Source organism: Syngnathus leptorhynchus, chromosome 10 (genome assembly GCF_054491065.1).
Source record: "Syngnathus leptorhynchus isolate UIUO chromosome 10, UIUO_Slep, whole genome shotgun sequence".
Lineage (NCBI taxonomy): Eukaryota > Metazoa > Chordata > Actinopteri > Syngnathiformes > Syngnathidae > Syngnathus > Syngnathus leptorhynchus.
In genome coordinates this window covers 7,478,860-7,504,767 of record NC_141204.1, presented here as the reverse complement: position 1 = coordinate 7,504,767, position 25,908 = coordinate 7,478,860, and the positions used below count along the sequence as shown (strand labels likewise).

The 25,908-nt window shown below is 43.7% G+C and overlaps 2 protein-coding genes across 3 annotated transcripts; one reads left to right on the top strand and one right to left on the bottom strand.

Moving 5' to 3' along the window:
- The first annotated feature begins 218 nt into the window (after window positions 1-218).
- On the top strand, window positions 219-8,624 carry rrp12 (ribosomal RNA processing 12 homolog). 2 transcript variants are annotated; one of them, XM_085922647.1, is made up of 34 exons: window positions 219-431; window positions 862-1,091; window positions 1,163-1,246; window positions 1,449-1,525; window positions 1,601-1,706; window positions 1,781-1,897; window positions 1,992-2,130; window positions 2,194-2,321; window positions 2,638-2,736; window positions 2,803-2,894; window positions 2,975-3,086; window positions 3,250-3,350; window positions 3,428-3,542; window positions 3,675-3,817; window positions 3,923-4,044; window positions 4,120-4,184; window positions 4,284-4,446; window positions 4,523-4,677; window positions 4,753-4,820; window positions 4,991-5,084; window positions 5,168-5,326; window positions 5,504-5,584; window positions 5,655-5,760; window positions 5,877-5,984; window positions 6,133-6,290; window positions 6,379-6,470; window positions 6,694-6,849; window positions 6,927-7,096; window positions 7,289-7,396; window positions 7,468-7,514; window positions 7,667-7,733; window positions 7,998-8,065; window positions 8,153-8,235; window positions 8,316-8,624. In XM_085922647.1, the coding sequence occupies exons 1-34, from the start codon at window positions 293-295 to the stop codon at window positions 8,416-8,418; spliced, it is 3,855 nt and encodes a 1,284-aa protein (XP_085778773.1). In that variant the 5' UTR covers window positions 219-292; the 3' UTR covers window positions 8,419-8,624. The 2 variants fall into 2 exon arrangements, with proteins under 2 accessions (XP_085778773.1, XP_085778772.1); XM_085922646.1 differs by having other exon boundaries at window positions 5,655-5,775.
- Window positions 8,625-8,856: 232 nt separating this feature from the next.
- On the bottom strand, window positions 8,857-25,092 carry antxr1d (ANTXR cell adhesion molecule 1d). The gene is made up of 18 exons (XM_085922286.1): window positions 24,770-25,092; window positions 22,139-22,210; window positions 21,538-21,609; window positions 20,984-21,065; window positions 20,876-20,906; window positions 20,724-20,797; window positions 20,479-20,547; window positions 20,321-20,401; window positions 20,195-20,255; window positions 17,149-17,247; window positions 16,969-17,038; window positions 14,280-14,358; window positions 13,959-14,054; window positions 13,829-13,867; window positions 13,592-13,690; window positions 13,350-13,514; window positions 13,193-13,273; window positions 8,857-10,003 (listed from the first exon to the last, which is right to left on the bottom strand). The coding sequence occupies exons 1-18, from the start codon at window positions 24,928-24,930 to the stop codon at window positions 9,671-9,673; spliced, it is 1,764 nt and encodes a 587-aa protein (XP_085778412.1). The 5' UTR covers window positions 24,931-25,092; the 3' UTR covers window positions 8,857-9,670.
- Between the last annotated feature and the right edge of the window lie 816 nt (window positions 25,093-25,908).

Here is a 25,908-nt window from a genome sequence, read left to right as displayed (position 1 = left end):
ACAAATTCGATATACTGTAACTCACAAAGAATTGTCATAAAACGCAACAACACTGTGATAATGCAAACACAGTTATGATATTCAAATTTACTTTCAGACGTCTGCATTTTTAATTTGAACTACTGTTTTGTGCAGATATGTTCATTTTCAGCTCAACAGCGCACTCTGCAGGCAATTTAACAATGCCGCAGGCATTTCAACAACGCCATGACGTCATCAAAAGAGCGACAGAGTCATCTGTGTGGACTCGGAAGCTGCGTGTACTTACACGGCAGGCAGGGAAATCGTGAAAATGGTCAAATCGGGGAAACTTAGATCCGGGTCGGGCTCCAAACTCAAACGATGGAAGAAGGGACACAGCAGCGAGTCCAACCCACAGACGAGTCGACATCGACATGCTGCTAAAAGTCGCTTTTTCAGCCGACCGTCCGGTAAAGATTGATTTTGCACGTGGTTAAGGGGCCGGGCTAATATAGCTTCTTCTGGACAGTTAGCTTCAATCAAACTTTGTCATTTGTTTGAGTAGCTTTAAAAGTATGAAATAACATTCCTCTCCATTATAATAATGCTTGAGTTGAAGCTTTGCTTTAATTCAAACTCCAACACTAATGTAGTGTGCAGGTTACATCAGTGTTTTGATCTAATCAGTGTATGAGTGTAAAACAGACTTTGATGAAATCACAACAAATGTTTTTAACACATTCGTGCCCTTCTGATGGTAAATAGGTTTACAGTATCACTTTATTTGCTGGGTTTATTGTTCTCGTAAAATATCTGCATATTTAGTAAGTGTAGTTCTCTTTCAACATTTCATGTTTTACCTTGTAAACAAATAGTGTCATGCTGTTTTTTTCTTATTAGGACAAAGTGATCTGACTGTCGATGCGCTCAAGCTCCACAACGAACTGCAGACGGGACCATTGGAAATCAAAACAGCGAGCCAGAAAGATGCGTTCATGGTGGATGAGCCGGATCAGGCACTTTCTGAGAGGACATCAGGCACCTTCCTCAGCGGCCTCTCGGATTGCTCCAACCTGACCTTCAGGAAGGTGCAACGTTTCTGGGAATCCAACTCGGCCGCTCACAAAGAGGTAAGGAGAGAAGTGGATGTCTGCCATCCAAAAAATGTGATAGTAACCTAGTTTTTAAACGTGTCCTGCAGATCTGCGCTGTATTAGCAGCTGTAACGGAGGTGATTCGCAGTCAGGGAGGGAAGGAAACCGAAACGGAATATTTTGCCGCTTTGGTAAGTGTGTTTGCTGACTTTGTGTATTGATACTTAAAAGGTCAACCAGGATCCAAGCTGTTATGCATGGATCCGTTAAAGTCCAATCTGTCACAAACAAAGATTTTATTATCTGTGCAGGCAATTTATTGAACATTTATTCAGGTTTGTTCTGTAATGCATTATCAAAACATGAAGTTTTTGTTCTTCTGTGTAAATGTAGATGACCACTCTGGAAGCAGTGGATTCAGATGAGTCGCAGGCCGCAGTGGCGTATCTGCTCAACCTGACCATGAAAAGGTTTGTCATCCCAAAAATGGATGCAATTATATCCGATTCTTCAAGCATGAAATAAATGCAATTGGCTGCTTTCAGGGTCCCTGCCCCAGTGCTGATGTCCAAATTCTCAGATACCACCAAAGCTTTGATGGACATCATATCCCGGCAGGCCTCATCTGAAAGCTCCTCGTCTCTCAGATGGGTGAATACTTTATTTTTTCTCCTGATTGTTTCCAAGTACATCAGACTGATCGTCTGGTTTCTGTTCCTCCTTAGATCTTATCGTGCTTGGCCACGCTGTTGAGGAAGCAGGACGTGAATGTGTGGACTTACCCGTCCACTCTTCAGGCGTACCACGGCTTGCTCAGCTTCACCGTGCACAGCAAACCTAAGGTCAGCTCGCTTGTCTCAAAGTTTTGCTAACCCAGTTGAGTTTAGGCGATCACCGGTCATTCTCGACGTTGTTATTTGTATACCCCCCGTGCAGGTGCGTAAAGCGGCACAGCAAGGCGTGTGCGCCATCATCCGAGGGAGCGACTTCATGTTCGCGGAGAAAGCGCCCGCTCATCACCCTGCTGCCGCGTCCACAGCCAAGTTTTGCATCAAGGAGATGGACCAGGCGGGAGGTAGGCCACATATTCAATCTGTCGGGAATGAAGTCGTTTCATTGATGTTTCTTCTCTGTGCAGGAAGCAGAGAGGACACCACCACGCTTCACGTGCTGGGCCTCCTGAAGGAGCTGATGTCGTCGTTTCCTCTCGGGCTCGTCAAGTCGTGTTGTGAAACGTTGCTGCGAGTCATGACGCTCAGCCGTGTGGTGAGAAGTTATTTAAAATTGCTAGCGGCTTGTTTTCTCGCAATGCTGGAAGATAGTCTTTATTGATCATCCAAAAACCAAGTATTTCAAATTTTGATTTCAATTTTAATCTGTTGTTCATTGCAAAATTCAAATGCATACTTCTCATATTTAGCTTTTCCAATGTGATCCTTTTTTGCTATCTTTTCATGTTAACAGCTCCATTTTCAGTTTTTTAAATATTCTAGCTTGTTCATATATTTGACTTAATTTATATTTGACTTAATTTATATTGACGTAACGTAATGACAGTTGCGGTCGTCTTTTCTGTGTGAAGCTGGTGACCGCCAGTGCCATGCAGACCTTCCACAGACTCTTCAGCGGGAAGCCGAACGCTTCAACCCTGTCACCTGAACTCAACGCACAAATAATCACAGTAAGACTGGAGCATTGTAAAAAGCAAAATGCTGTCCTACCATTGAAGGATCATTTCTCTCCATAGGCTTTATATGACTACCTGCCTAGTGAGAATGACTTGCAACCTCTTTTGGCCTGGCTCGCCGTTATGGAGAAGGCGCACATCCACTTGGCATGGTAACGTGCACTTGGGGAATTATCAAGGGAGTTTATCTTCATGTCCCAAATAAGTGAGTGGGGGTTTTTTTTTTGTGCAGTTTGCAGAGTTCGCTGAGTCTGGGTCACATGCCTCGCCTCTTTTCGGCCGCCATGTCCTGCTTGTTGTCCCCTCACGTGCAAGTGGTGTCTGCGGCCGCCAGCATGCTCAAGGTAAAGCAATCTCCAGTAAAGGTTGAAATAAAAATAAAAAATGTACCACTCAGTTCACTGTAAACAATGGCTTCGTCCTCAACGTATAAGACACTCATGCTGCGTTCAAATGCTGTTCGAAATGGATAGATACTGTACCGGTCCGCTCATGTTCATGTTTCAGACGCTGCTAATCGAGTGCGTTGGTCCACGCATGGAGGAAATTGGAATGGTTTCTCCCACGGCCTCGACGGGAAACCCCGCCTATGTCTACAAAATGTTTCGGTAGCAGAGCTTTAGTCATTTTGAAACAATTTACAGGCAGTGCCGCCAGGTCAATACGTGTGATGTGTGTGTTTCAGTGTTGTTGAGGAAGGCTTGTCCTATCGCTTTCATGCCTCCTGGCCTTTTGTGATGCAAATACTTGGCTGCTTCTACAAAGTTGCGGGGAAACAAGCGCACCCTGTCATGACCAAGGTACAGTGATACCTCTAAGTATGGTTTCATTATAATATTCATATTTATAATGTGTGCGTATAGGTCTTCTTCAACGAGCTTAAAAAAAAAAATCATGAGAGCAATTTTTTGAGATTTCCCCCATGCTTGTAGTCTTTGCAGTCACTTGCCGACCTTCGAGCCACTCCTCGGTTCCCGTACAGTGGCGAACTGGATCTGGCAGTAGGGGGCGCTGTTCAGAGCATGGGCCCTGAGACTGTTTTGGGAGTAGTACCGCTAAACATCACTGGCTATGAGTAAGCGTCCAGTGTTTGCATTACATTCTAGAAATAATGTAATTGGGCTTGTTTGGCTGTAACTGGACTGTTTGTTTGTGCGTCTTTTTTTTTGGTGGTCACCAGCGACAACCTGGAGTTCCCGCGGAGCTGGCTCGTCCCGGTCATTCGCGATCATGTGAAGAACACTCACCTGGGCTTCTTCACTTCTTATTTCCTTCCTTTGGCCTCCACGCTCAAGCAGAGATGTACATCTGAACATTTGTCACAAGCTCAGTTTAAATGTGACATTGGCTAATGCTTTGCTTCTCAATGTGTTGTAGCTGAAGAGTTGGAGCAAGCGGGTCAGAAACTGGAAGCCAAAGTCTATCAGATCTTACAGCTTCAGGTGAGTCCTTTGTGCTGTATTGAGCATCCAGCAGAAATGAATTCTCCATACATACCCACAAAACAGCATGTTTGTTAATCACCGGATGTTCTCTTTCAGATTTGGACCATGCTGCCCGGTTTTTGCACATGCCCCGTGGATTTGATGGATTCCTTTAAAGGCATCGCCCGCATTCTTGGCGTGGCCATCAGCGAGCGGCCCGACCTGAGGCTCATCGTCTGCCAAGCCATGCGCACCCTCATCAATAAGAGCTGCACAACTGGTACGATGTCGTTTTGTGTGGAAAGTCGTTCCATTTGCGGACACTGCCGCCTCTGAACCGCTCTCCGTGTCTGCAGCGGAGGAAAAAAATGAAGTGGGCCGCTTTTCCAAGAACTTCCTGCCCATCCTTTTCAACGTGTACACCCAGAAGCCTGCCGAAGGAGAGCCTCGAGCCTACAGGATGGCCGTCTTCGAAACTATCAAATTCTACTTGACAGTCACTGAATTGCAGGTGGGATTAAAAAAACATACATGTGCAGTTTTGTTTAAAGATACTCGTGCTAATCAAACTCTACACGGCCCTTAGATGATCAACATGTTTCTGCAAAAATCCATCGAGAGATTGAATGATACAGAGAGCACAGAGTTCACCCGGTAAGTTTTTCTACTTCAGACCCTAACCCTAGTTTGAAACCTACTTTGGAATGCCTCCCCTTAAGAAATGGAAACTATTAGAGGAGGCATTCAATTTCTCAAATGAATGATGACTTGAGGAAACACTCTATATCAGATGTAAAATGTTTTCTCCATCCACTACTTGTCAGGTTGTCAATGATGGACCTTGTGGTTGCCATGGCGCCCTTTTTGGATCAGCCAACAATGACAAAGATGTTTGAGCTCATCAAGCCATATTTGGAGGTTTGCGTGCGCATGCGCAGTCAAAAGCGCCGCAGGCTTCAAACTTGTTTCCAGTTCTCTAAACCGTCAGTGTTCTCGCTCAGATGAAGAAACCGGCCATGCAGAAGAAGGCTTACCGCGTGCTGGAGGAGATGTGCGCGGGGGAGAGAGACGAGTGCAGGTCGTTTGTCGCGGCCAACATTGAGACTTTGAAGATGGTCCTGCTTGACAATCTGAAAAGTGCTTCATCGCCAGCAAAAAGGGTGAGTAAAGAGTACAAAATACTCGTTTTCATGCTATAAAATCAAATCTTGCTAACTGTATTAACTCACTGGCTAACCCCACTGCGAAACTACAATCTTAAAAACAAACATTATAAAAAAATTGCAAGACCCGTCGGGATGATTATTCAATGAGTCGCGTTGTCCAATTGTTCTCAGCCGCGCCTGAAGTGTCTGATCCACATCATGAAAAGACTCGACAAAGAGCACAAAGACTTCATCGCCTCGCTTCTGCCAGAGGTATCTCAACACGCGCACGACGTCCTGCCATCGATCCCGAACATTTATTCGAGGATGCTCTCTTCTTCAGGTGATCGTTTGCACCAAGGAAATGTCGGTGGGTGCTCGCCAGAGCGCGTACACCCTGCTGGTGGAAATAGGACGCGCATTTGTGCGCTTCTACGGGAACGCTCAAGGTAATCTTAACAAAGGTAAGTCATGATTATTATTGAATGAATGAAGTTTGGCTCGATGCATGATAGAAGTCTGTTAAGCTTCAATTAATAACACTATGTGTGTGTGTGTGTTTTAGAGGCCATCAAAGAGTATCTGCGGCTCTTGTATGTGGGCTTCACGGGGTCCGTCACGATGCTCAGCTGCACCGTGTTGGCGCTCACACGCCTGGTGTTTGAGTATAAAGGTAAAGACACTTGACATATAGTGGCTATTCAAATTCTACACATCCCTTTACATGAGAGATTTTTTTTTTTTTTTATGAGCTGCCATTCCAACGTGTGTAGACTTACTATATCCACTAGTCAAAGTCACATTGTTTTTATTTGTGTCAGACTTCATTGAGACGTCCACCATGGAGCAGATTCTGCACAACGTGTGCATATTGCTGGCTTCTCGCACCAGAGAAGTGGTCAAAGCAGCGCTGAGCTTCATCAAGGTCATCCTTTTCATCATGGAGCCCAAGACGTTGGCGTCGCACCTCACCGTCATGGTCGGTACACACCGTTAATAACACTTCATGAAAAAACATGGAGTCTTCAGTTGGAGACGGGAGTTTCTAATATTTGATTTCCCGCCAGTTGGATGGCATTGGTAGTTTGACCGATGATGCGATGAGACACTTCAGAGCCAAACTCAAGAATATCTTGACCAAGTTCGTCAGGAAGTTTGGGTAAGGATTGGAGGAAGATTTGAGTTTTCTCTGCATACATGCTCACTTAATGCAGGAAAAGATTTCACATAAAGTGCATCTTAAATGTGATGTCTTCATGTTACACCATCACAAATACTATGCTATTAAATTTCAAGCACAATTTTCTTGCAAGTCCTTACAATCTATTTTGGTAGAGGGCTGTTATTCTTTTGAAGGCATCATTGTAGGTTGTTGTGTTCAGGTTTGACTTGGTGAAGAGTATGCTACCTTTGGGATACCACAAGGTTTTGGTCAACATTCGTAAGACGGAGGCTCGCAATAAGAGAAAGAAACAAGTGGCGACGCAACAGGAAGATTCAGACAGCGAAGAGGAGGCTCCCAAAGCCACCAGTAACAGGTACAACACCTCTTTGTCCACACAAAGAGCGCTGACCTGTCTTTCCACGTGACACCTTGCTGGTTTTGTCTTCTCAGTATTGAGGACATCTTGGCGGGGTCAGACAGCGAGCTGTCAGAGGATGAAGGAAAGGCAGGGAGGAAGAGAAATGGCGGGAAGCAGCAGAAGGGTCGAGCCTGGCTCAAGGAGGGAGAAGAGGATGACCCGCTCAACTTCTTGGACCCCAAAGTTTCACAAAGAGTGCTTGGTAAAACATATAAATGTGTATCAACTCACTTCAGATCAAGCAATGTTTGGGAGGGAAACATGTACATGTTTTGCATCTGAAACAGTGTTGTTGTTGGAATGCACCACTATCTTAACGATTACAAATACACTTTGCATAAACTTCCAAACACACGCATTCATTTTGACGATTGAATATTTTGCTCCCCGGCAGCCACCAACCCCGAAAAGAAGAAGAGTGCCAAGGCAGCGCACGACTTCAAGGTGACGCCAGACGGGCGGCTGATCATCACAGAAGAGGATGGCGAGGATGATCAGACAGGTAGCACTCACTATTTTTTTTTCTTTGTAAACTGTCGGAAATGTTCTGATAATTCATCACACTACTCGCAGATGACGCCGAGATGAAAGATATTCAAGAAGAAGCTGGAGTGAAGAGAGTGAGTGTTCTTAGTCTTGATGAATTGCCAAAGTCCAACACAGTTGGCTATGGATTCATTTCTTTTTTTCTCTCTTTTTTTTATTTTATTTTATTTATTTTTTTAGAAAAAAGTTTGCTATTGATTCATTTTTTTTCTCTCTTTTTTTTTAGAAAAAGGTACAAAAGGGGAACCTTCGACATGATGATATGGACACAGAGTCACATCTCAAGTATAAAGGTACACAATCATGTCGATGGCACTGGAATAGGCTTAAAGTTTGGCAAGTTTCGTTTTTTAACAATGGCATATAAAAAGTAAGCAAGCAGTATGCTCGTGAAACATACCAATATATCTCGTTTATTTATTTAACGGCGGCCCGTTAGCATAGTCATTTGTCCAATTTAGACGTCTCTTGTATTTTATATGAAATATTTTTGTAAATAAATTCCCGCTATTTGAATTGAGTGAATTAATAGATTTTTTTTCCATGGTTTTACTCAGCTGGTGGTTCGGGCATCCACAGAGCTTTGAGAGGCAGCAGAGACTTTGGGTCAGAGTACAAGTCAAAGGTGAAGACATCAACATGCAGAAAACACAAAGACAGCCTTAAAATGCAAATATATACGAAAAATGTGTTTGTGTGTCTTTTTTGATAGAAAGGAAAAGGGGATGTTAAGAAGACAGGCAAACCGGACCCTTACGCTTACATCCCTCTGCGGAAGGCCCAGCTAAATCGCAGGTACGTACTCTGTTTTCAAAATCATAGTTTTCTTGCAAGATGTTTGTCACATCATCTGTGCGTGTGTTGTGGTCAAACAGGAAGCGGGCGAAGCTACAGGGCCAGTTCAAGGGGATGGTAAGAGGTGCCCAGAAGGGGGCGCAGTCAGGGAGAAAAATGCAGAACCGCAAGAGGAGAACTTGAAGATCATGGATGATTCTTCAATGGTTTTAGTGTGTAAGAGGACATCAGTTTGTTTTTGGACTGCCTCCAGGAATACTAATCCTGCTCTTCACATTGAGTGTATGTAGACAAAGTAATATGTATTTCATTTCTTGGTCACCTGAGAGCAGTGTTTGCTTGTGGGTGTGAGATCATGTGTGAATAAATCCCTTCCAACATTTAAACTTTGAATACACTTCAAAATAATTACAAATCTCAGATTTTGCATTATGACTCCATAAATGTCATGAATGGATTATTAGTGTCCTGACTGCAGTTAAAAGCTAATTTGTTTAATGCAAGGAAAAGCACTGCAGGATTAAATAATACATGTCATAAAGCGGCCCACGAGCATATTTCTGCACACATCTGAATTTTTGCGCAAATAGATCTCTTTTATTAGATGAAAGAGATGGCTCGTAAAAAAACAAAACAAATTAGTTTATTGAAGTTGTTAATGCAGAAATAACACAAATGATCATTTCAGTCAGTTAAAGAAGTGAAGAGAAAAGCACAAAGCAAACTTTGGTACTAAAGTTGTAAAAAGGCCACAAATAGAAGTCAGTCTGAAGGGCTTGTTTGCATTAAAAACGATAAAAAAAAATTTACATTGCCCCCCACCAAAAAAAAGAGAAACCCTAGTGTTGAACTCAGCCCAGGCTAATAAAATAAATAAAATCTAAAAACTGCCCTGCAGTTGCAACAAAAAAATGTGTCTAGTTGGTAAATGTAAAAGGACCGTTGGCTTAATTTGCAGCAACTCCGAGGCTAATCTACATTTAAAACATCTTTCAACTTACTCGTCGCTCATCTCCTCTAATAAAACTGAAGCAAAGTTACTCATAGATAACATTCTACACATTCCAGAAAGGGTGGGGAACCTTTTTCCTATGACAGCCCATCCCAAAAAAATGATGCAAAAAAAAACACGTTATTTTTGAATGGTTAGCATGTCTGCCTCTCAGTTCTGAGGTTCTTGGTTTGAATCTCTCCCACATTCCAAAAACACACGGTGGGCTCACTAAAACTTTTTGCTCAAAGGTCAAACTGTCTAGGTTCACCCACTGAACTCGAATCTACCTGCTGTCTTCTTCCTATTAGCCACCATGTGAGTACTGAAGTAACAAAATGGTTTGCTGATTTGCATGTGAGGGATACATTTTGTATGTGTTTGCTGTCCAGCAACAAAGCCCACAGGCTTGCAGCAGTTGGACCACTTGTATCATCATCATCATCACAGCCTGGGAGGGGGTCTGGAAGGCGGTGGTCCCGGGGGTACCCGGGAGGGGGGTGGCCCGGGAGGCGGTCGTGCTACTGGAGGGGGTACGCGTGACGGAGGCATGGTGCGGGGCCCTCTGGAAGGGGGTTTGGTGCGGGGAACCGAGTTGGAAACCAGGGGTTGCTGCTCAGCGGGTGTGGGAGGAAGGGAAGCGCTGGGAAGGGGTGAGGATGGGGCAGACGCGGTGGGAAGGGGTGAGGATGGAGGAGACGGGGCGGGACGGGGTGTGGCGCGGGTGTAGGTGGCCGACTCGCCTTCTTTGACCCGGTGGAAGCGTATGCAACGACCCTGGAAAGACACAGCAGACATGTTTAGAAATCAACTCTTTGGTCTCATGTCTGTCCAGCTGTCTCCATTCTATCATCTATCTGTCCATCTGTCTGTCATCCATCATTCCAATGGCGTTTTGTGAGGTGGGGTGGGGGAATAATGATTTGATACTCCACAGAATTTTTAGTCCCAAAGAAATGAACAGTCAAAAATGTTTTAGTTGATTATTCATTATGGTAACAGGACATTACCCAAAACAGCCAATTATGAAAGTTAAAAAAACGTTCTGCATTTTATTGTGCAAAATAAGAATATTAAGATGTTCCGTAAATTCACAAGAAATGTACTGTTTGACATGTGAGGATATAGTGTTTGGCGTTTCGAAGCGAGCGAGCCGGCACAGCTCAGGGACGGCCTAAACGACAGAAGCGAGTGTGTTTGAGGGCGGACAGAGGCTCTCCTGTTTTCCCTTCACACCTGCACCACAATAGCTTACAAAATCAGGCACACACACTGTCCTCTTCCTCTTTCCTCCTCCTGTGCTGTGACACCAAACAGAAAGTGCTTTATGTCTTGCAACATAAAGGCGCATTTCAAAATATACCCACAATCGTTAACAGAGGGTGCTAATCATGATTTACAAGGCAGCAAAGAGTGGGACGCTTCTCTTATTGTCCGCATTGATTGCTGGTTGCAAAGTCGGTGTTGTTGTGAGGAAGGGGGGGGGGGGCTCTCTGTGTCCTTGGTGGTCTGATTATAACACCTTATTAAACAGAGAGGCCCTGAAGTCACACAGGGGCCATTTAGATGGCCCGAGCAGTAGTAGCTTTGTGGCTTGAGGGGCGCCATTGTGCAAAAGCATGTATATGAGGGCCTGCGTAATTGATTGGGGTCAGCCCGCTTAGAATGGGGTGGGGGGGGTTGTTGACCGCCGGGGTCTTGTCGCTGGGCTGCGGAGAACAGTCCGGTTTGGGAGCAGCAGTACAACACCAGCGAGAGCATATGGACACAATGAGAACACAAGCTCATGAATATGAGTGTATTTGTGTGTGTGAGTGTGTGTGTGTGTGTGTGTGTGTGTGAGTGTGTGAGTGTGTGAGCAGCCCGTCAACGCAACATATGGCCTGAATGAACCCTCTGGCTCATGAATAAACAGGGACAGGAAGGATCGGGAGCCGGCTGTAAAAAGAACACTAAGACAAAAGAATTGGTGTTGGCTGACAACAATTGAAGGTAAACTAAACTTTGTTGAATTGGTCAAATCTGTGGAAAATGTTCACTTTATCATATTTTGAAATGGCTTTACCACATCTTGGCTGGATTACTGTTGCACTTTGGAGTCAGCCAGCCAATCAGCATCCTTAAACATCACCATGAGGCCCTTCTACACGTTGGAAATGATTTTAAAATGTTGTATTTGTTTTTGAATGTCTAAATCGAGCCTTTAAGGCAGATTTTTTTTTTTTAAACTTGTTTTTACTTGTTTTCTGTTGTGACATCAAAATCCAATGCTTTATCTTGAATGGAATAAGCGATGGATGGATGGATGGATGGATGGATGGATGGATGGATGGATGGATGGATGCTTTGGACGTGTGGCAGACATTAAAAGTCGAGCCTTAAACGCGACAAGAGGTGAGTGATAAAATGTGTTGGATGAAATTAGGGCGAAGTGAGGCTTTAAGGCAAAGTGATTGGGTGACGGACGACGCGGTTGGGGGGGCGTGGGGGGAGGATGTCGCAAGGGGGGGGGGGGGGACCCTCTGGTCTCTGCCGTCCTGTGTGACGGAGCATCCGTGCCATCAGCTGCGGGGACAAAAGAAGGGAATCTCTTGTGTCACAATATGGCTCGTGGCCTTTAAACTGCCCATCTGTTTGTGTGACGCTCACTCGGCAGTGCTGACACACAACTTACAGTGACAAGCGCGCACATGCGGCGCAGACGTAAAATGCAAAGACAGTGTGTGGCAGAAAGTGGCAGCACGTTGATGGCCGTTTGCAGATGCAGCCAGGTCAAAGTAATGCGAGGAGAAAGCGGAAGGAGCCCCTGAAAATGGATGCTTAATAATATTTCCAGCTTTGTTGTGCTTTTTGTGTGTGTGTGTTGTTGTTTTTTTTAAAGCCACATTTCTGTCAAGTCATTTTTTTGTGTGCCCCCAAAATAATTTTCTAGTGTGTAACGTCAATGGCATGGTGAATTTGCACCCCCTTGTGGAGTCGCAACAATCACATCATAGGAAAAACAATTAGAGAGCGGTATGGTACGAGAGCTTGCATTTGTGTTTGCCAAGTTTTGGTGTAAATCCTTTTTTCATTTCTTTCATTTAAACACACTCTCTTCTGTCACTTGTTGAAACTCAACTGACAGCGGCTCATTGACAAGAAGTCATTGCAGCCTTTTATGCTCGCTGTGCCTTTCAGCTGAATCCTGCTCTCACTTGCCACAGAAGAGCCCCCCCCCCCCCTTTCCTCCCCCCCTTTTGTATATACGTGAAGAGTAGTTTCATTTTTCTCAGTTAATGAGGCATGAAGGCAGTAGTGCTCATTGTTGGGGCATTTCTGTGAAGTGACAGAGAAGACCTCTAAAAACGTCTGTCCTAACAAAGATGAATTGTGCAGCTTGAAAGAAGATTTATAAAAAAAAAAAAAAAAAAAAGTGACAAAGTGGGGATGAATCCATTAATGGTGACTTATTTGCTAGACTATAGGCGCATACTGTTACATATGCCGAAGATACCACACAAGGGACAAACTGATAACATTTGACAATGACACCATTGACAACTGCAGATGTCATGTCATGGCAACCAGTATGATGATGAAAACACGTCCTCGGGGTTAGAAGGTCCAATATGAGGCTCCAAGGTTAGAAATCTAGGAGTGTTACACCTTTGTGTGACATCACTGGGGTGCTCAACAGAACTATTACATAAAATGTGAAGGTTTTGATTATGGGAGAAATCAAGAGGCCATTTTATACGCATTGACTGGTAAGCTTGAGCTTCTTCTGTGGTGTGGTATGCATCCATAAGTGCAGATGTTTTCTATCTTTAAGTGCATGATGAAAACACTGTCTGCAACAAAACTTTGAAGTGGTTGCTGCGCACCTCCCAAAATATCCATAATTATAGTCATAAAGCCAATGTCTGGTGCACAGATTTTCTTTTTTCCGCATCCTAAATAAAGAAGGAATGCAACCGGACTCACCTGGTCTCCAGGCTGAGGCCTCATTAGAGAGACTTGATCGTAGCCTCTTCTAAAGAGAGCCCATAAAGCGTCTAGCTTCCCCTGGAGATGGGACACACACACACTTAGAACACTCCACATGCTTAAAAAAAACTTCACGCATCATTTAAAGACAAACCTGGATGGGCGTGTACCATCTCCTTCGTTGCGTAGTCCGGCGGTTGGGTTTTCTGGGCTTGGGTTCATAAGGCTCAAATTCCTCCTCTGGCATCTTGACGACAGCATTTTTGGGTTTGTCCAGCTTAGCGCCCTCCTCGGTGGAGCCCTTCTCCCCCCATCGCACCTGCATGAACATCAACAACAAATTATTTTACCTCCCCCCCCATGAAGTAAATGTGGTAAATGTATCAGGGTTTTTACCTCCATGCGTTTGATGCCCCCCACTCCTCGTCCTCCGTAGTACGAAGCGTCCACTGTGGGCCATCTCTTCTTGGGCATCCCATCTTCATCGTCCGATTCCTTTTGAGAGAAAAAAACTTCACTTACAGCATTCCATATTCACAGTTGGTGATCAAATAAATAATCCTTGCTATAGCTAATTGATAATCATTTGATAGATAGCTAAAGAATAAGAATCAGCATGCTGGATAGACTTACAGGTTCTGGGGGTGGTGGAGGGGGAGGTTCTTTGATGACCTGAAGGTTAAAGATATAAAAATCATATTAATATAATGGTCCAGAAAGAGTTGTTTGCAAATGAAGTGAAAATGCTGAGGCATCAACTTACCACAGTACAGCACAGAGGCCAAAACCACCACATGAGCAGCAGGGCCAACAGCAAGAACACCACCAGCAGCGAGATCAGCACGATAGTGCCGTCAAACTGCACAGACCACGCACGCAAAAATCACGCCGATGCAATTAGACCAAGAAAAAGTCCGATGCAGCAAAACGTGTGCATTCAAAGTACTCACAGCCTCCTCTGATGACACACACAACAGAGGAGACATCAGAAAGAAGAGAAGAAGAAGACTGGAGGAAATCCAAAAGAAGTTTTGAAAGGGAAAGTGAAGTTTATTCAAATAGAGCGCGCACACAATCTACTCACACATTCAGTTGTTGTGATGTGAACCGAGCTGGTGATGTAGGAGATGCCCTCATTCATGCTCACCTGAAGGTAGATGACCCTGCAAAACATGGAGGTGACAAGCTCGCTTTGGTCTACTGTACATGTTTGCCTGAAGCAGCCTGCACATTCCTCCATCTGCTCTGTCCATACTTGCACTCTCTAAAAACGCTGACATGGACACTTTTCTAAAAGCCACAAAAAGGTCAAGGGAGTTCTCTGCCTTACAGACTAAATGTCGTCTGCATAAAAAGCACAAATTTGGGTCAAATGTAGAAAAAAAAGTATATAAAACCAATGAAGAAAAAAAAATATATTCTGCCAGTCTGATAACATTTTAGGATAGTTTTTCAAATCCAAATTTTGAGGAGAAAAATTTAATACTTTAAGATAATAATATCATGTGAAAAAAATTTTCTCTGTGAAAGAATCTTAAAACATTTAAGCTGGAATTGACCAATAACCATTTTTCATTGTTCTGCCGGACTCACAAACGTATATATCTTTATGGACAGATCAATGGACGTATTTGTTTGTCAGTGAGCAAAACAAAAGATGCTAGCAGCCAAAGTGAGAAGTCGCAAAGGAGGCAGCTGCAGATTGTAGTTGTTGGTTTCGGGGAGAAGAGCGGAGAAAGGCTTCTTGTGCTGTGCTTATGGTTTCGGGGGACATAGACAAGGGGGGCATTGAGCTTTGGGTCCACATTTGAGGAGAGGGCGGTGACTGGGGGGGGGGGAGGTCACTGCAAGGTGGGGTGCGGATGGAGAGCGTGTGGGGGATGGGATGAAGAGGAGCTTTTCTGTCCCTTCAGCATTCTCACTCCTTTCTGAGACCCCCCCCCCCCCCCCTTCCTTCCATCATTCATTGACTTCCTCACCCGGCAACACTATGTTTGCTCTCCTCCGTACCCTCGACACCACTGTGCCTTGACTCATGCTGTCAACGACTCGGAAGGAGGAAATCGGCAATGCAGGTGGCACTCCTATACCCCCCCCCCCCCCCCCCAATCATACAGTCAGGGGACATGCTGCTATCAATCTCTATCAATCACCATCTCCCCCACTATATGTGTCTTTGCCCTGTGTTTGTGTTTGTTGCATCCGGAAGGATTGCAGTCAACACGGATTTATGTGAAGTTAGCATCAATGACTTCATTCTAAGAGACAAGGCTCTCGGATAGAGCAGGAGGGGATCGAGGAGGCTTTGAGGTTTGGTTGGCAGCCTTAGAGAGCTTCCCAAAAGTTTGGGAGTGGATGTGGCTGTGAAGATGGGGACCGCTTTCTGTTAAAGAAATGAATCTGATTGCGGTATTGCACCAATGGTATTTCTCCACCGGCCATCAGGCGGCAGTTGGCTTCCTCTTTGGACCCTTTGGCCATTCACAGCTGATTTGCTCTTGAGGGTGTCAAACAGTGCTGACTGTGCACTAATGGGCTCCAGCTACATGGAAAAATGGACTCCTTCGGGCACTGTGGAATGAGGGTGCACCACATTCTTATCTGATTTCACCCAAAAAGTTGTTGCAATAGAAGTAGAAGAGGCTTTGCTGTAAATGCAGTTTTTTTTTTAATGACTTAAATTTCAGGTGCTTTTAAGACACTCTAGTCACTTAAAAAGGTAGAACCTCTTAGTGGAACCTCAGTTAACTAAAATTTTTTTTGTTGGCTCACCTTGGTTCACAAAGAAAAAAAACATCACTCATTCTGCAGATCGGGTATCTTTGTATTTTGTTGTTGCAAATTAGCCCTCAGTACACAATGCACTATAAACTACAACACTGTGAGGGTGTGCATGTGACAATTCTTCTCTATTTATATTTTACTGGACGGAGCATAACAAAAATATTCATAAAAATAATTGCTGTTTTTGGATGTGTGAATTTAAAAATGGATAAATGGCTTTTCATTAAGTGTAGTCAGGACAATCCCAATTGACAAAATCCATATTGCAGTGAAAGAGATAGCAAACAGCGAGTCTTCCATGGGCCATGGTGTGAAAACACAATTCCTTGTGTGGGGAATGTTTCCCTGTGAACAAAACTACTTTGCAGACGAGCTCAAATCAAACAGGAAATCTGAGTGACAGCATCAAGACAGATGATGACTGGGAGGTGTCTGAAGCCGCAGGGCAGCAGTGTATAATTATGCACAGGACTCCGGGGCAGCGGGGCCGGGAATGCTGCTGGGCCTCGGTCCACTTGGAGCTCAGCCCAAAGCCGCGCGCTGTCTGCCCCTGTCCAAAACTTCTACTTGCCATCACCAAGGGCAGGGCTACAAACCCTTGGAGGAAACTTTACACCAGCCCTCACACTCTTTCTCTCTCCTTTAAGTGTCAGCCACAGATAGGGAAACCACACAAATAGTGTTCATATTGACACACATACACAAAAAGGGAAGGGGGGGTTGTGAAGATCTAAACCAGGAGGCGCTCATTAAGTTGTGTTCCTGGGCTCTCCTCCTGTGATTGGTGTCTGCTTTCGTTAACTGTGACAAACTCTGATTGATCGCACACGCTCAGTGACTTTGGCCAAGGCGTTTTCAAGGACAAGTGTCGTGGCGTCTGCATCAAACTCAAGCACGAAACTGGCAAAGACACAAAGAGCTAAATTTGGTCTCTATTTAAAAAAAAAAAAAAAAATAGTGTGAGATTTAAAAAAAAAAAAACAACTCACCTCCCCGCTTCTTCAATAACAGGAGCAGGACAGAGAAGGAATGTATCTTCTATTTCGGCCGGTCGCTCATCTACAGAGAAATTAAATCAGGTTTGTTTACAAGTGAGATATTTTTTTTTTTTTTGCAGATGAGGAATGTGCTCCCACTTGACTCAGAGTGTGTCTGCCACTACAACTTACCAACAGTGTGTGTGTCATTTAATTTGAAGCTGCAGCGGACCTGGTCGATATTTCTGGCATGGAGAAAACCGTTTCCTTTCACCACCACCTGAAATTTCTCTGAGACAAACACCACCGTCGATTTAATTTCATACAATTATAAAAGAACTGAGCAGTTTAGCAACATCGTTTTTTATAAGACTCAGATTCAAAGGGAAATAATCTTCAAGCCATTTTTCTCATTTGAATTTGTGCGTCTATACGCAATGGTGTTAATGCAAAAAGTGTTTCTATTCCAAAATATGTATGTGTGTGGTAGCCACGAGGCGTGTGTGCAAGGTGCGTGTACGTCTTTGACCTTTACTTTCCCTCGGGCGCTGTTAAAGTGCACTGACAGGGCCTTGCCAGCATATGCCGTAGTGTCTATGTGGCTGCTTCTCAGCATATGCTGGCGAGCGGGAAGAAAACACTTGGTTGAAAAACATGCCTACGGGGCTGTCAAAGTAGCTCTGACCTTACCTATGGCGCAACGCGTGACGTCGACACATGTCGTTCTCGTTACTTTGCCTTTTCCTAAGCCGAGTGGGAGCAGATTGTGTGTTTGCCGTACCTCTCGATTCCTCCCGGCTAATACAAATGAACATCGGTCACACCTTTAACATTTAAAAGCGCCAGCGTGAAGATCACTGCATAAAAACACAGTAGGGTGTCGGCGTATACGTGACACTATTTTTTTTGAAAGGTCACGCAAGTCTCCCCTGCAAATATAGACATGCGTTAGATGTTCTGATGTTGCTGCTTCATTGGTTTATTTTATAGTATTGAGCAAATGTAAATGGTAACGTGTTTTCTTTCTAGAAAGGCATTTTTGCATTTTTTTTTGTGCAGTTTGCTTTTGGAGAATTTTTGTTGTTGTTGCTTCAATTGTATGTGTATAGTAATTTTGTCTATGAAGCATTTTTTTTATTTCTCTGACAGGAAAAGGGAGACATTTATCTTATGCACGGCGTTTCTCTTAACTGGATGATGTCATGCTGACTCATACTAGGTAAGTGAGGTCACACATTTTTTGTTTTGATTATATTGTAAATCTGCTGATGGGACTTCTTTACTTCACTGAAGTTGCGATATTAGAGTGCTGAGGGAGCTTTCTATATACGTAAACAAACACACACATGCAAGCAACATAATCATTTCCTGTTTGTTCCGCCCTCCTCTTGGGCTCTGCTTTAAGTTTGGACCTTAACCACAACAATCAGCGGCGTCTATGAATTATAATATATATATTTTTTAAATGGCTCTTTAAACATTTCCGAAAGATTGAAACAAGACGAATGCGCTTTTCCCAAAAATATGTTGAATAATACACTGAATAGGTTTTTTTCAAGGTCAATCAACTTTAAAAAGTGAATAAGGTGCAGTATATTAGGTTAGTTCCCTGTAATATCACATGGAGGTTATATTAGCTTCCACAAACACTCTCTGTCACATACAGTGGCAGGCGAAAAGGTTAATGCTGTCACAATCATGGCAGGTCAGAACTGGTGGCGCCCTCCCTGCTGGCTTGAACCATACATATGTTGCTGACCGCCACGTCCATGTCCATCTTCACCTGAATGTTTGCCGAGCATATGAAGCATACGTTTGCTTGCTTTTTTTTTTTTTCATTTTGCTGTTATGCAGGGGGCACTCTTGTGGGGTAAGACTTGTCCGAACGACGGCCCTTCAATCACGTTAGTGCGACGGGACAGCAAAGGGCAGGGCGGGGGGCCACGCAGGAAGGAACGAAGGGGAGGAATGGGTCAGACGCTAATGAAAGCAGCAATCTTGGCTGTCATGTTAGATCTCAGGTTCAACGTTCTCCCTATGCGTGTGTGTGTGTGTGTGTGGCGTCGATGCTGTCATGTCTGATAGTGTGGCCCAATGTTCAGTGTCCAGTCTGATGGCCTGTTTGCAGGCAGCTCAGCCCGGTCACTTCACATCAGTGTGAGGGACGCGTGTGTGTGTGTGTGTGTGTGTGTGCTTTTAAAGAACAACTCTACATGTTAAAAGCCTGACTTGCATTCAGGAGACAACAGTTTGATGCAATATGTTGAGATGGTGGTTATAAAATGCTGACCAGTGCTGGATGATCTTGCAATCATACATCGCTGTGATTATTTCTACACGGCTTCATTTCGTAACAAAGGATTCATACTGGAATAATAAGATCAGTGGTTGCCCTTCATTAATTAGGCCAGAGTCAAGTTTTGGTTGGAGTGCGTTTCTTAGTTCACTGACCATTCGGCTGCTCATCAATCGAATATCAAATGAGGCTGTTGGAAAATATTTGGGAACACGTCGGCTGATAAACTGGTAACGAGACAGAGATAATTATCACACGGGGACACTTATTATCGTCTTTCTCGTCTCCTTTCCTTTTTACTTAGCCATGACTGTGTTCTATTCTTAAAACAACAACTCTAATAATAAACAGCACTGCACATTCTTGTTTTTTTGAGAATCTCCTAATGGATGATTTTTTTCCATTGGTCATCCTGGGAGCAAGGCGAGTAAATTCACTCTCCTAAGTGATTCCTAATAAGGTCATGTCAAAGCGTATCCATCCCATGGACTCACATGGAGACTCCTTCACCATCTCATTCGGCTTTTTTTTTTTTTCCACTTTCTCAAAGTGGCATCCAAAGATCAGCCATGCGAGGGATGGGAGAGGAGGCCTAAGTAGAGGTTAAAGGAGCCAGAGTGGCTATTCAGCATATACGATGTGGCAAACTAGGCCAAGGAGCAAGCCATGCTTAAAGATTCATGGCTAATTCCTCTGACCAACTCCAGTTCCTCCTCCTCCCCTTTTGGCCCACATGCTGGGGCCAAGCGACTATGCTAATCTCCCCCGGCCGGGAATGACAATACGCTGTGTGTCAACGTGCGGTCATAAGCGTCTGTGCGATTACTCAACTTTACGGTTCGCTCCAGAGGCTTTGGATGACTGTTATCTGACACAATCACACCCACACATTTCTTCTCGGTCATCCTAACGATGGAACCTTGCTCACCGCGCAGCCCTTACCTCCTGCACATACACTGGATGGTTCAGCAGCGAGGATCTCAATGCAGGATTTCTTGATGATCTAAAGCACAAAACAATTTGATGAGATCATGCAATTGCGCGTATTTGCGTGTACGTGTGTGTTACCGAGTCAATGATGCCCCTGAGGGCTTGAAAGCCCCCCCACACAGGAAACACATGTTCCATAGTGTCCGCAATGGTCGCAAGCTAGATAAAAAGAGAAACACACACACACACGGACAATGTATTTGCTTTGTTTGTTATACATTCAATTTGCTTCCTACCTGGGTCTGGTTAAATTCTTTGACTCCTACGCAGTAAACAATGGCTCCCATAGATCTGGCTCTTTGAGCCTGTGAGGACAGAAACAAAAAAAAAAAGGGTCACCCGTCGTGTTGCTGTGACTTTTGCACCACCTGGAAAAGAGATTAGAACCTGAACGCTCCACACACAAAAAAAAAAAAAAAAAAAGTCGTGCCATATGGACATCTATTAGCAAAGCAAGAAGAAAGGACACATGGCATATTACCTCTCGCTGAGCTTTGTCTAACTGCCACTCGTTCAGTTCCCCGTCAGTCAAGGCGATGATAACACTGGCCGTCCCTGTGAAGCACGCAAAATTCTACCAAATTGCGCAATGTGCCGGGAATGTCACCTACATTGGCAGTAGAAAGAGTTTACCTTGATTCTCATGATAAATCTGTTTATTTGCCTGCCAACGCAGAGACATAGGATGAATGTTGTATATTTCATTTTATGCTATCTGGTAAATATTGAATGAAACCATACCATCTGAAGCCCAAGGTCCATAAATGTGTCTCCTCCAGCAATCACACTTTTTAGAGATCTGAGTCCTTCAGTGATGGCCTCCCTGAAGGGTACAAACAGAAGCATTGGCAAAAATCACCCCAGAAGGAATACCTTCCAAAAAAAAATTGATATTCCTTGTCGAACAAAAGTAACGGTCTACGTATGTCGAGAGAAATTCCCGGAGATGGGTGCGCTCATAAAAACAATGTTGACATCATGTTAAGTGTGCAAATGAAATCAATGAATTTGGTCATTGTAGAGGATACGTTTTGTTTGACACATTTTGCTTTGGCTATATTGTAAGAAAAAAAATGTTTTGCCCCAAAAAATTTGAATAGTGAAACGTGCGGTCAAAAGGAGAAGAATGACTTGAACAGAAATGGATGCGGTGCTCTCCAACCTCCCAGCATTCCATTAGCTAAAAGGCCGAGAGTTGAACCTGTATTTTGGATTTGCACCCGAAACTTACTCTGGATTTTCTGCGACAGGATCTACGAGAATCATAAACATGTCATAAACAAATGTAGCTTTACCTGTTCTCAGTTAAGTCCATGATGATTCTGCCATACGTGGAGAAGACGATGAAGGACATCCTCAACATGGGACTGCGAACACACAGTTGTTTGACATTCACATTCTCCAGTCATAAGTTTGACAGATTCCATGAATGACAATGACTGCATAAATTCCACTTGTAATTTTAGATTTGGGTAATATGGCTCTGGGTAAAAGGTCTGGTATGTTATTTCTATACTCCTCTCTTGGTTTCTGCAGTATTTTAGCCTTTTTCCTCTCTCCATATTTCTCAGCTTTTTCTATTTGTGTATATACTGCTGAGAAGCACTGTCTGAGCAATTTTGATGTCATAGGTTATCGTTGTTATTTTTTTAATTGATGCACCCATCGTTAGTGGAAATATTTTGGAAGTCAGACTGAATGTGCAAAAAAAACGAGCTTACTTAAAAGTTATTTATTAATTGTTAGCGGATACCATTTTCTGACTCCACACAAGTATTTTGTTTTGGCTATAAATATTTTTTCCTATGTTTATATGTATTGAAACTGAGTTCCCTAAGGATTAAGCCACTTTAAACCTTCCCACCATTTGGCAAATAGTGACAATAATGACTATACCTGATAAATTTCTCTGCCAGCTGCTCTACAAAAGAGTAAATCTCAATCCAGTGATGCTTCACACTTCCAGATCTGTAAAAGGAAGAAAAAGAACTGTTGGCAGGGATTTGATTTATTTCCAGTTATTTCGGTAAACAACAGCAAAAGTCAGATCTTCATCATTTTGAAAATTCGGATTCCCAAAGACAAATGAAGAAATGCAACTTCAGAAGAAAATGCAGATTGCAATGTTTTTGGTCACATTCCACTATGCTGTTAACCTTGTTGCATGCTGCTACTGTTTACATGACCGTCTCCTTAATGAAGCCCAATCCCAAGGGGCTGCTAATGGGGGGCTAATTGCTGTTGGACCAGAGGGTTGAGGTTGAACTGGGAAAGATGCAGCAGCCCGTAGCAGTGAACATGTAGAGGGCAGCTGGCCTGCGTGTGTCCATGCGCATGTCCGTTTGGTTGTTTGTGTGTGGCGGTGAGGGGGAACAGATGGTGATGAGCACAGGCAGCCCTAACAACAGGTTGAGAGAGTGAAAAGGAAGCGACAGGAACAACAGAGGGCTGCACAAGTAGCACTCAGCTGCTTGCAATGACATCAAACAACAGACACGGGCGCTCTGAAAAGTGGAACAGGCTCGTAAAAGGGAAAGAAAGTCAAAGTCTGTTTAGATTCATGATGCCTTTCTTTTTGTACCACCCATTTAACCAGCCACTTCCTGCTCCACTTATCCTTTTCCTAGACAGGACATGATAAAAGTTCCAGAAGACACAGTGCTCACAATATCATATAAAAGTTTTCTTTCAGTTTCAGGATTCTCGATCAAATAAACAGAAGCCAGATTTTTTTTTTTTGTACCAATTGGATTGTGAAGCTAAGCATGATGCAGTAGATGCAAGTTTGCTAATATCATGCTATAAAATATTAACTTTATGCAAAAAAAAAAAGTGAATACATTGATAAATGCAAGATGACTGCTAGTACTTATTAATAAGGCAAAATAAAAAGCGCTGGAGTCGATTGTGTTCGACGTTTCTGTAATGTCTGGGACCAATCCCAAATTTTCTATACATGCTCTAATTCCTCCGAAGACTCCGGTTCCGCATGATTGCCATCAGACTTTCATCTCAGATAGAAATTGTACCTCTTTTACATGTATTGTAAAAGAAGGCAGACTGTAAGTAATTCATACTTGAGCACAAAACTCAAAATTCCACTACAACCTCCAACACATATTTTTCTATTTGTGGGTTACAAAGGAAATAGTTTGCCTGCTATTTGGTGTAGGTCAGACATTAAGTGTAGGAATGCAAGGAGCTGATGATTCTCTTTTCATTCTATCCATCTAAGATCTATTTTCTCCAAATGCTGGACGCCTTAGTTCTCTCCCGCTGAGATGCTGCTGAACGGGGTCACCATGTGGCATTAAAGAAGGGAAAAAGGTTGATAAGTTGCTTTGGAAAAAAAAAAAAAAAGCAACTTCTTCCTGGAGGCCTGCTGAGACATGCCGAGGTCCAAGCGCCGGGAAAGCTGGCCATGCGTGACGCACACTCCTCGGGCTCTTCTTAAACTTTCAGAAGCAAAGGGTAAAGAGTGAAGAGCAGCTGACAGATGTTGCCGTGGACACCCCAAAGATTGAAATGTCATTCAAAATGTTAACTTTGCAGCTCGTTTAAGGGAAATTGAGGACATGTAACGGCAAGCTACGCAAATTATCCCATTTTTACTAGATCCCATTTTTCAAGCCTTATCTGTAGACCGTTCTGCTTTTAGCATGTTTTGACATGTCTAATCGCTCTGCAGCCATGTGCATCATTTTAGCTCAAACTCAGAAATGATAAAAACGTCAATTATCATGTCTGAGCTTATGCAGGCACCACCCTGCTCGGCCTTCTTTGCTTTTCCATTACTACAGGCGCCCCAGAGGTAGGGAATAATCATGTCGGCTCTGTTGATGCCCACAACGGCGCAAACGCCCCCTTTCTAATTTCTATTTCAAATTCAATCTACACCATTTTAGTGAGTCACAACTGATCTTTTTTTTTTTAAGGCTTCATTTTTTTATACAGACGCCCAGCCGACCTGTAACCAGAGATTTTTTTTTTCTTTCGTGCAATCTCTTCCGTTATCAAACAATAGCAGAGGTGTATGAGGATTGCAGATTTAAATCCTACACAGGACACAGCTTGCATGTGTCTCGGCTGCAGCTGTCTTCGCCATGCAGGCAAGGGAGGCGTCATCAGCCTGAAACTCAATCCTGCCTAGCCCAGCCCACATCCCGTGGCTCTACTTGCTCTGTTTGCCTCGCCGTTATGAACCCGGCCAAAAGAACAACACGGCCCAATAAAACATATTCAAATCACAAAAGGAAAAAAAAAGTTCATCAATCCTGTGCGCACTTGCACGGATGACCCGAGTCATCCTAACCGCATTGCACACCCGATTGTTTGAGATCTTTGTCTTTTTAAAACAAACGGGGGGATTTCCCAGTTGGGTTCGACTGTATCCTGATTCTTATTTATCCAAAATGACGCCGAAGTACCAGGCCGGTGTGCCACGCGTTCCCACCCTACGGGCTGGTTGCGCGGCAGAGCGCAGCCATGAGAAAGTAACAAAAGCCATAAATAATAAGAGACACTTACTTGTCCAGGACAAAGTAGAGGTCGAAGGCGCCCTGGCAGGACCTTTCCTCCTCCTCCTCCTCCTCCTCCTGCTGTTGTTGCGCTCCTTTCACCGACACATGGAGAAGGAAAAGTCCCAGCAGAAGCGGAGCGAGGAACGCGTAGATGCGCCTCCTTGCCATCTTTCCCCGCTTGCGTTCGAGTTCTCCAGCAACAGCGCCGCTACTCACTGCAAGTCTTCACATTGTCCCTCCAACATCCGCTCATGCCCGATCGACGATTCTCAACTTTTTCTGGCCGGGTCGTGTCGCTCCGCGTTGACTGGAAGCCGGCCTCCCTAAATCTTGCCTCTTGTGTGCTGGGGTGGGGGGGAGAAAAAAAAAAGAAGAAGCATGAGGCTTGCACAGGATGGAGGAGAGGAGCGACACCCGAGGAGAGACTTCAAACTCCACTTTCTCTCGCCAGACAATAAAATAATGATTAATCCATACCTTATCCATCCCTGCAGAATTTTTATTTTATTTTAACTGCGAGCGAATACTGGGACGCAAAAGAAACAAACATAAAACATGTCAAGTAAATAAATAGCTAAAATAGATATAGTCAATTAAAAATGGTACAATTCTAACCTAAATGTGTTGCAATAAAGTATATTTAATGCTCAGTAGCCGGTGCATTAATATGAGTTGTGTTGCAGCATACCCTACAATTATTTATGCTTAGAGAAGGTATAAGCACACATTAAGAAATTAATTCTAAACTACAGAAGCATACATTGTGCATAAATAGAAATCACCATACAAGCGTTGTGTCATTTTAATGTATTCCTATTTAGATTTACTCTTGCCCAACAACCGTTCTCGTGCAATGGTTGTAAATTGTTGTTTTACACAAGTTATAGGAAAAAGAATGTGTTGTTCAAAAAAATTTGAAAACGGGTTCCTCCTGACGGGTTTAATTATTGTACTGTTGGGAAGCACATATATGAGAAGCGGCTCTCAGGAAGTAGCTCATTCCAAAACTGCATCAAGACTGATTGGTGGGCAAAACCACTGTGGGCATTGCGGTCTTGTTCGGCTGGATTTACGTTGATGACGCAAGACTTGCATTTGCATTGGATGTTTATGCACATTTGGTGTGATTCTGTGAAAATCCAGACC

Bases quoted from the DNA above. Each gene is read 5' to 3' on its own strand.
- antxr1d (XM_085922286.1), bottom strand. From the start codon at position 24,930: ATGGCAAGGAGGCGCATCTACGCGTTCCTCGCTCCGCTTCTGCTGGGA. The intron at 20,907-20,983 runs GTATGGTTTCAT...CTGCGTTGGCAG, and splicing joins TGGACCTTGGGCTTCAGATG to GCAAATAAACAGATTTATCA. The intron at 20,402-20,478 runs GTAGGAAGCAAA...CTTTTTATCTAG, and splicing joins AAGAATTTAACCAGACCCAG to CTTGCGACCATTGCGGACAC.
- rrp12 (XM_085922646.1), top strand. From the start codon at position 293: ATGGTCAAATCGGGGAAACTTAGATCCGGGTCGGGCTCCAAACTCAAA. The intron at 4,045-4,119 runs GTACATCTGAAC...AATGTGTTGTAG, and splicing joins CTCCACGCTCAAGCAGAGAT to CTGAAGAGTTGGAGCAAGCG. The intron at 4,678-4,752 runs GTGGGATTAAAA...CACGGCCCTTAG, and splicing joins TGACAGTCACTGAATTGCAG to ATGATCAACATGTTTCTGCA.